This window comes from Penaeus monodon, chromosome 42, assembly GCF_015228065.2.
Source record: "Penaeus monodon isolate SGIC_2016 chromosome 42, NSTDA_Pmon_1, whole genome shotgun sequence".
Lineage (NCBI taxonomy): Eukaryota > Metazoa > Arthropoda > Malacostraca > Decapoda > Penaeidae > Penaeus > Penaeus monodon.
The window spans coordinates 15,871,367-15,881,366 of NC_051427.1; the positions used below are offsets into that span (position 1 = coordinate 15,871,367).

Genomic DNA, 10,000 nt, shown 5'->3' on the forward strand with positions numbered 1-10,000 from the left:
GGTTTCTGATCATAAAAATATAAAACTCCAATTGAGGGTAATAAATAATTTGTTTACTGCAATTCTTTTCTTTCTTTCTTTTTCTTTTTTGCACCGAATTATGAAAATATATTTATAACTTAATCCAAAATCTGAATGAGTCAGTCAACATTTAGGCTATGTAAACATGTCAACAGGTGTTGTTAACATGCCAAAGGGAAAACTTCTTCAACTCCTCTCAGAGAACAAATGGTTCTGTAAGCTTGGGCGGCATCGCAAGGCTTGTGGGCAGCGTGACACATCTTAATGAATGGCTGTGGGTGAACCACTGGGTTACACCTGGAGCGAATCCCCAGCAATGCTTCACACTGAATCAGGCGAGCTACTGAGGTCTCTGCACGAGGAACCTCAGGGGTGGAGCACTGTTGGTCCTCCTGCCAAGCAGCTATCAAATCGCGGGGGTTGGAGGCTGCTGCACCGCTGGGCATGAGGCGGTCATCGGCGATTTCTCCATTGTTTGGACCCAGTAGCCCTGCTACGCGTCCAAACACCCAACCTGAAGCCTCAACAGCTATGGCCTCGCCTGCCTTGGAAACGACGACCTTCATTAGGGGACATCCCACCTCAATGTGCTTGGCTGTGTTCACAATCCTAACGTTTCCGATAGTTTGCTGGGATCCCGCGAGGGTTGGCCATTAACCACGACTTCAAAGTCAGCTTGATCATGACGGTGGCTGCTGGTGTCTTCATTCAGCTGTGCCGGGCTGAGCTTGTGGGTGGACATCATGAGGCGGTGGGAGTCGTGAGCAGCCAGAACAACCTTGCACTAGGCGACGAGGTGCTCGCACCGACTATGCCGCTGAAGGTGAGATCTTCCGGTGCCGCAACCACCGTGGCTGTCGTGTAGGGTGCAGCACGTCCGTTATGTAACGTGTACGAAGTTTTTAGTAGGTACCCAGATTGCGTCCTGCCAGGGATGGGGGATGTAATTCAACTATGCAATATCAGGTTCTCAGCATTGTGACAGGGGTTTTGCACTGCTTCTTGGGCCCACTTGCGTCAGAGAAATACAAGGTGCCGGTGGAGGGGAATTTGGACTGCATACCGTTTGCCTTCTCTTTCCATTGAAACCAAAGAACTTCATTGAGCATGTGGCTGGCAATTCTTCCTGCTTCCTCAGCAAACACACGCTCCTGTGGGAAAGAAAAAGAATAAGTGTAAATCTACATAAAATATGTGCAAATTGATAATTACATTTAGCCCGCAATTATCTTTTTTTCTTTTCTTTTTTTTTGACATGTCAAAATACACCTACCGAGTGGAGATGTTCCATAACATGGGTAAAGATCCTTTGGACAGCTGGTGTCTCCATGATTTCTTGTACACATGTTCATATCGTTCTTGAGAGTAGCTACCACCCTGGTATGACGTGCTTGATGCCTTTCATACTCCTCAGATACTCTTGCCAGCACTGCATCCACTTCCCTCTTACAATCCTGAACACTCTCAGTGTTCTCAATATTTTCCCCAGACACGAATTGTTCAGGTAACTCTCCAGCTTCCAAGAGCTGCACTACTCCTTACATCTGAAAAATAGAATATGGTCTGCAAGCTTGACATTAACCAATTTCGTCATTTTCATTCTATAATGTAGTTTGCTAAATTCTAATAACAACGTGAGCCATACAATTAACTCACATTCATAGAGGACTTCAGAAACGTCCCTTAGTTTGTGTTCCATGCCATTTCTGATCCACTTCAACCAAACTGTTGAAAGTGATGTTGAAGTTGAGTCATATGTGACCATACTCCAGTAGACCCCGACATGAAGGCACTGCCAGGGCTGTCGAGGGATTCAGAATCAACTCATGCAAAGGATTCTCATCTCTCTACAGATATCATCGTAAATGGCCTTGATTTCCTCCTTTGCCTCATCCACTAGACTGACTAACTGAGATGATGTGAAACTCAACACCCTTTGCATCAGCTTCTTCTTTGGGAACTGGACAACCTCCATTACCACTCTTTGAGATACGTGCGACTGTCCAAGGTTTCCACTCACTTCATCTGAAATATATGATCTATTTTATGAGGTTAGATTCGGTATAGTTTTAAACAAAAGGAAACCTGGAAATTCCATTCCTTTTGCATTGAATAAAACAGCATCGCTTTGAGAACTTACCATTACAATTTGTGCTTCTTCTGGCTCATGAGTCATCTCAACTTAAGCTTTGTGGGTGAAGCCACTTCACGCAGCAACAGCAACAACACCGCGAGTCCTTCTCCCGCTCTGCCGCTCGCACACTATACACCTGTTCAAGGCGTGTCAGGATTCGGAGGCCAAGCTTGGCAATGTATTCTTTGCTGCACCAGGTCGCATTGCGTCACCTTCAATGAGGCAGGTCTGCACATCTTGGAGAAATGTTTGTCCTTTCCAAAGTTTCTGCATATCAACAGCCTTCAGTCTGATGCCATTGCAGGTGGCTGCTTCCTCAGGTTCTTTCACTAGCATTGATTTCAAAGACAGGTCGCTCTTCCATCTTTACTGTGATGTGGCAGCTGCATTGTGAAGCTGCGTCTTGCTTCATACTTGGCAGCAATTGCGAAGATTGTTGCTGGCAAGAAAATGGAGACTGTGGACACTACATCCAAAGCAACTGTCTCTGGTGCATACGCACATGATGATTGCTTAGGTTCACTTTCAACATCTAAATAATAATATTAGTAATATAAAAATTGTTAGACAATTCTTAGTAGTAGATTATTTAATAATATATCCCATGCCGGATCATAGATTTACCGATAATTTAAGATCCTATTCATATAAAAGGACTCCATGTCATTCAATGGTCTTACACTTACCCTCCGTCAGAAGGCTTCTGCTCTGATAGCAATTTTCTAAACTCTATGAGGTTCCATGTGACCAGTATTTATCCGCTTCTTCTGGGAGAATATCCGTTCAATTTGTCCCCTTCGTTGTTTCTTCGGCTCAGTGTATGCCACGGCGCATGATGGGCCTAGTAAGCACTGGATGGTTCATTCTGACTTCCAACTTGGACGCATGTCGTCCCCACCTTCCCTCGTGGTTGGCCTTGTATCCAATTTCGTATCTGGATTCAGTTTTGCCCTTATTGGGTAGACTTGATTTCCAGATCTTGGTGATCGTTTAGCTCTTCCTTCCATGGTGCGGGTTGGAGTCCCAGCTGCATGGTGTAAGTGGTGGGTGATGGCCTTTGAAACGGTCCTGGTATGGAGATTCTGTGGACCATAAGTTGCATAACTTTCTTCTCGAGAGTAGCAACGGCATGAACATCTTCAGAACTTTCAGGATGGCTTTGACATGTATAAAACCAAAACTCAGCTTCAACAGCTTCAATTCCTCCTCTTGAGTAATCTGCACATTCCATTCAAACACAGTGGAACGAGCTTTACCTTTCGATTTCTTGCGAATCCAACAAATGCATTTGGTGCATTGTGAATGGAGAATGCATCGTGGCAGGTGTCTTCGAGTAACTGAGCATCAGCCTCTTACCTGTAAATGGTATACAATTTCATGACATCATTCTGAATATGATAAAACTGTCCTATTGTACACGATTCTGATATCTCAAGACGAAAGGGCTGTGTCCCTATCAAGCTTATTCCAATACTATAACCTACCCTGAATGCCCACAACCTGTTCCTTCTGTGTCCGTGATGTGTTGCTGCTGTTTTCTCTGCTTTAATTTCTGCTGTCCAGGTGTTTTGTAATTACCTTGTCTTCTACTGCATATATGTGGGCACCAAGCTCTCCAAGGCAATCACACTTGCCTATTTTGTATTTCCTATCCTTCATGTTTTTGTATTCGAAAGTGGACATGATTAAGGCGTGGTCTCCTGCAGCTGGACATCACAGAGGCTCCCAAGACAATCGTCTTCTGGTCAAGGAGTTGTTCAGATCAACTTGAATCCATTTTCCCCTTCCATATGCATCTACCAGATTGGCGGCAGTCAGAACCAGTTTGGCGTGGTAAGGCTCTCCAGCAATGACAATGTTCCCGCTGTGAAGAACAACATAATCAGAAAAAGGAAAAACTCAGGAGTATGTGTATATGTCTTCGATTTATTGGTTTATTTTGTGTGTGTATGTTTTATGTAGTTAGGTACATACATATACTACAGGAATAATCAACCAAAATAAATTGCGACCATCCTTAATAAGTAAAAAATCAAAGATGAGACTGATGATTTATACTTGAAATGTAAATGAAATGTGAATGTGCTGACTTACTGATCTCAGCTGTCCAGTTGACAGGACTCTGATCAGACCTTGCATCACAATGCAACTTCTTTCCAGGAGCAGTATCCGCATCCCAAAGTAATTCCACTTTTGCTCTTTTCTCTGCAATGTTGACCGTCGGGGGGGGGCGAATCCTTGACCCGACGGCGGGATTGAGGTCTTGGGCAGACACCATTGTTGAAGTTACATGGACAATTCCCCCATATGATAACATCCATCTCGTTCTCATAAGGGCAGGGAGAACAAATGCTATGGCCAACATTGTCTTCTCAGAACTTCTTGGACCACATCTTCCATTCTAGACCAAATATATGGCTCTTCTCACTTTGATTTCCAGGCTATCACCTTTTTCTTGTTGCAAGCACACATTGGCGACCAATGATGTAGGGTTCCACTAGCCAATGCCATTGAGCTTGATGTTAGCTTGCAGCTTAGGCAATCTTTGGAGGCAAGACGTGCCATGATTGGTCCCTTAGCTTCAAGTATCATCTCTGACTCATATTTTGTGGCTGCTTCCAGCATTATTGACCCTCTGTTTTCTTCTCCATCTTGGCCTGAATCTTGAGTGGTTTCATGTACTTTGACCTTCAGCTGATGAAAGAAACGTAAGAACCTGAAATACTTTTTTGCTTATGAAAAGGCCATTGTAAACTGTTCTAATATATTTAGAAAATGTTTTCATATATAGATGTATCCATACCAAGATTAGTGCTGTGTTCTGCTCCTGAATGTTGATAGATTGCTTCCATTTTAGCACTTTCTCGTTGTCTCCTGTGCGTAACGACTTCCATGGAAGCCCCTACCTTTCAGCCTGGTAGATTACATCATAGCTTGCTTTGTATGCTGATCTGCCAATTTCAACTCACAAGGAAAATAGCAGAAACAGGATCAGTTATATGCGACCTACGAATATTCGAATGCATTTTTCAGATTCTGATCTGAGAAAAGTGGATAAAAAAAAAAAAAGACAAAGAATTAATCCGAATTACCTGTACTTTCCATTTTGATGATGGATGTTTTCCTGGAAAAGCTCCTTCAAATCCTATGATTGGCTCCACGAAGATGATAGCTTTCCTTCACTTTGTTAGCCTGAGTGCAGAAAGTGCTCGCAGTTTCACCAGAATGGCTGCCTTCAACGGATGTATATGCCAGTTTCCAGCTCCAGTCTCCAGCGTGCACTTCCATCTCCGCAAAGTTATAGGGAAAAGATGCGGGAACTTGGGAATATACCTGGTCCTGTATGTGTCCTCAGAGGAGAACTCCATGAGGTCAGCTCCAACTGTAAAAGATTTACAATCTATCAAAACTTCATCAATAAGGAAATAAAAGCTGTATGCCCTCTAGGATTATATTTCAAACTACAAAAAAAATGATAATAAAATACTCATTTTAAAAGGCATCACACAAATTCTTACCTTCAATATTTAGGTTGAAGTACTGAGCTAGAACATTTTTGGTCCTGCAAATCACATCTACATTAACAACAGGTCCACTAGTTTTCTTGATGAATTTAGCCTCCACAATGTGCGATTCAGAGGGGAAACGCCTGGTGCCACTGCTGAACACATTAACTTGGAACTCTTCTCCCACACTTCCTTCCCTTGCAATCACATCCAGCTTAATGCCACGAGAAATAGCAATCTGACCATAATTGAAGTTGACATAAGTCTCTACTGCCTTGTGTCCTTGCTCGTTGGAGATGGTCCCACCTCCTGCAAGCAATGCTGGAGAAACTCAATGTTTGGCAGAAACAATGGTGGTTTCCCTTGTAGGATGGGTGTACGAAAGGGTCATTTCTGCTCTTCTTGGTGTTGAGGCACCAGCTGCTTCTACATTCATCTTAATGACCTTGTTACCTCTCTTGTTCTTGATGGCAGCAGTCACTAAGTACCCTCTCATGGAAGGATCTGCCTTCTCAACATACAGCTTGGCGATGGCTGGTTCACCAAGTGGCAGGGCACTAGCACGGAAGACATCAGGAATGTTCATGTCATAGCACACCTTGAGGCCAAATACTGGTTCCAAAGCACCAATGCAGGAGTTGCGCTGAATCCTGACATCTCTCATGGAGGAAGGAGAAATCTTAGTTATCTTCTTTCCCACAGCTTTGACAAGGTAAGTCTCAGCCTTGATGTTGAGTAGCTCCATCCTCTCAGGGATCTCCAGTTCCATCTCGATCTTCTTGTTTTCAGTTGTTCTGATTTTGATGGCAGCTCCAGTGGCACTAGAGATGGTGTTCTGCATCTCGATTCCCACCCTGGTAAAGCCGCATGCAAAGCCAACAAAACCAGTGGCTTGTACAGAAAGGCCTGGGAAGAATTTAATGCCGGTCTGGGAATTGCCGAGGTCGGAGAGGATCTGGCCAATGTTGACGTTGCCTTCCATCTTCACGCCAGCAACAGCAGTTCCAGCTAATTTCAGTCTGAGTGGTGTGCCCTGAATGGTCGGCAGTGAATAATCCATGGAAAGCTGAGCAGTTCTTGCTGTGTTCAGGTTGAGATCCTTCATATGCTCCAAAAGAAATTTCTCAAAGAAAGAGAAAGAAGGTCTCAATGAGTGTGTCAGCTGTGACGCCTTTGAGGCTTTCGGCAACATCTGCGTAAGTAATCTCGTGTCCCATGAATCGGGCGAATAGATCGGCGTGGACATGTGATCTGCCCTCACCATACAGTTTGCCAAAGAAGTCCGAGATGACAGAAGAATCGATGGAACGCCTGGTCCTCAGAGTGTGCTTGATGTGCTCCATGACCTTGAGGCCTTTCTCTCCTGCAAAACCTGTAATGTCCTCCATAATCTTGCCAAATGTTGCTCTGTGTAGGTATCCCTGTGGGCCCAAGAGTTCTTCAATGATGGAATCAATTCCTCAAGCACGGCACCATCTCCTGCTATTCCTGTGCATCTCATCCACATCTGTTTTCATTTTTCAGGTTAACAAGCACTAGTAATGAAAGATCCAGGAGCATAGATAATGTTCGATTCGAGGCCGGCACCCATGCCAAAGGCAGGGGCATGGTAAGCCACATCTATATTTCGAGAGAATTTCCTGAAGTCCCTCTCGAAGTCGGTAGGGATGACAACGTTGGCAAGGAGGTACCTGAGATTTTCGTGGGGGCGGCAGGGTAGACCTGGATGTTGATCAGGTGAACCCAAACGAATCCACGCACTGAAATAAGCAGTATCATATGATCATTCACCATCATTTGAGATGGGTAATATTAATATGCTATCATTATAATAATGATCTCGTAATAGTTAAGGTTATTAGCAACATCTTTATTCGTCTTTAATAATGACTATGGTGGTCAAATAATAACAAGGAAAATAATTTGTAAAATACTATATAGATAAAAAAAAAAAAAAAAGTGCTATAGTGTTATGGCTCAAACAAAGTGTTTTGTGGTGGTATTGATATTAGTTTTTGTGGCTGATTTATAAGAGTAGTTAAGGTTTGAAAATTTGCATACCTTGGGTATTCTCTTCCTTTGAAATTTTTTCAATAATTGTTTCCAGGTGTTCCTGTTCAGCACATCGAATAGCAGCCAGATAGGAAGTGATGCGAACTTCGGTCTCAAAGGCTGGTCGGACGGCAATGTCAACTAGCTTCTCAACTGCCTGTAATGATTGAATTATACTATACTCACACATACAAAGTAATTATGTTATTCGATCACCATATGATATTAAATCAAAGTATGATATTAAATCAAAATTAATCTCATGCTGTGTTCTCTTATAAACTACTTACTGGACGGAAGCAGTTGGCTTGTCTGAAGGCTTGTGCTGCAGCTACCCGAACGCCGATTTCCAGTCCTTCTTCCTCAATGCACTGAACGGCTGCCCTTGTGACGGCAGGTGTAGCTACACCCATATTCCCTATTGCCTTGAAAATTGCAAGGGCTACTTCCTTGTCCTCAGCACCAGCAGAAGGAGAACAGTGACTTTGGACTCTAGTGGCCAGTATCTCGGCAATTCTTGCAACTGGAGCTTTCTCATAACAAGCTGGAGTATGGCGGCAGTAGTTGTTTACCATGGAAGCAGCTGCCAGCAGCAATGAGGGCATTGGGTGAGGGCTTTCAAACAGAGGCGTGAGGGCCTTGACTGCCTCAATATTGGGTCGTGGGGTGAGGTAGAGCGCTGCCGTGTACAGAGCGAGACGTCCCCCTGTTGCTCGTCCATTCTCGATTTCGTGGACCATGACCTTTACTGCACCAGACTCGTGGAGGAAAGCAACTGCGTCCAAGAAGATGCTCTCCAGCCTGGCAGAGTCACTGCAGTAATGTCCTTGTCTCACTTTCTGTGCAGTCTCCACCACAACTGTCTCAGGAACGCGACGTAACACATGGAGAGCCTTAGCAACCAAAGCAGCAGCTTCAGCCTCAACTGTGTCCTTGGTCTTGGCACAGATCTCCTTCATGAGCTCATCCAGCTCAGGTGCCAGCTGTGGGTCCTTCATTGTTTCATGGTTGTACAACAGGCTTTCAATGTGCACTTCTCCTGAATGGATGCCACTGATGGCTGAAGTGTCGGAGGACTCGGAGATGAAGCGAAGTGTTGAATCCTGACTGGCCTCCACGTACTTGTAGATTCCAATGGCAGGTCGAACGATGTTCTTGTCCTGACACGTAATGGCAGTGTAAATGCCATTGGCGATTTCCTGCCTGCACTGCGACTTGGATTCCTCGATTGGCAGGGGAGCCTTCAGCCATGGTGCAGGTGTTTCAGCAGGTGTTGGGTACCGTTCTTGACAGTGGCGGTGGTTCTTCTCCTTGACCACAATGACCTTCTCTCCTTCGGTCTCAATTTCATACTTTGTCGGGCACTTTCCGACAACATCGGTCTGAAAGATCAAACATTATTGTTATCATTCTTGTTAACCTATGATATAGTACTGAATCTGATACTACTGCTTTAAAGAAAGGTGCATCGTCACTGCCTTCAGATTATCGGTCTGAGAGAAACATAATTGGTATATTATCTCTTGTTTTGAACTTCTGATATAGTACTGAAGTTAATACTAATAATTTGAAGAATAGTGCATTGTCACTGCCTTCAGTTTACACACTAAACTTTAATATTTCTAAATGACGAAATAAACTGACCTCAGTTACTGTGATGCCTGAGCTGACAACAGACAGAGAAGGGATGGAGTTCTGGAAAGCTGAAGCAACGCCCTTTTTCAGGTTGATGGCCCATGGTTCGTCCTCTGGGTGAGCGCACACGTGCTGCACCCTCCCGTCGACAACGGCCACCACCAGTGGATGTCTCTCCAGCGTAGTGGCAGCGGTGGGACCTGCAGGAGACGGGACCAGTTGTGTTACCAAAGATTCTGGATGGCATGGTGAGGCTTCAATGAAGATATTTGCGCGGATAGAATTGCGGTGTGTGACATGCACTTACCTCGGGCGCCATCCATCTTGGTGTTCCTGAAGGAGATGGCCATGTCGCAAGGGCTGATCCAGGTGAGATCAACTCCTGCCGTCCACTCGATCTCAGAGTCGCCGTTGTCCACGCCCTTAAGATGGACTCTGGACTTGCCGGAGTAGGCGTAGGCGTAGGTCTTGTCGGGTTGGTAGGCCAGTTTGGGGGATCCGGTGATGGGGCATTCGGTGGAGCATCTTGGCAAGTCCGCTCCCCAGGGGGCTGGGAACACGAGATTCTATGAGACTGAGGGGTTTTGTTGCTTAGAAATAAAGTGTCACAGATATTATGTCAGAAAAACTGCAGTACCTCCTGACAACCTAC

At 44.7% G+C, this 10,000-nt stretch overlaps 1 protein-coding gene across 1 annotated transcript; it reads right to left on the minus strand.

Moving 5' to 3' along the window:
- Positions 1-81: 81 nt before the first annotated feature.
- On the minus strand, positions 82-9,898 carry LOC119599041 (vitellogenin-like; the record flags this gene model as incomplete). The annotated part of the gene is given in 54 exon segments (XM_037948788.1): positions 82-664; positions 667-696; positions 699-730; positions 732-805; positions 808-884; positions 887-913; positions 916-981; positions 984-1,112; positions 1,115-1,172; positions 1,295-1,361; positions 1,363-1,565; positions 1,667-1,717; positions 1,719-1,752; positions 1,754-1,852; positions 1,854-2,046; positions 2,158-2,202; positions 2,205-2,312; positions 2,315-2,344; positions 2,347-2,361; positions 2,364-2,431; positions 2,433-2,485; positions 2,487-2,530; positions 2,533-2,560; positions 2,563-2,687; positions 2,838-2,908; positions 2,910-3,114; positions 3,117-3,179; positions 3,182-3,292; positions 3,295-3,421; positions 3,424-3,506; positions 3,636-3,718; positions 3,720-3,841; positions 3,843-3,902; positions 3,904-3,948; positions 3,950-4,019; positions 4,246-4,379; positions 4,381-4,653; positions 4,656-4,697; positions 4,700-4,806; positions 4,809-4,871; positions 4,959-5,015; positions 5,018-5,119; positions 5,248-5,278; positions 5,281-5,362; positions 5,364-5,445; positions 5,448-5,537; positions 5,674-6,799; positions 6,801-7,190; positions 7,193-7,383; positions 7,386-7,421; positions 7,723-7,870; positions 8,004-9,095; positions 9,358-9,548; positions 9,656-9,898. Coding segments are annotated over 54 exon segments (7,658 nt in total), but the record flags the coding sequence as incomplete, so codon positions are not given.
- Between the last annotated feature and the right edge of the window lie 102 nt (positions 9,899-10,000).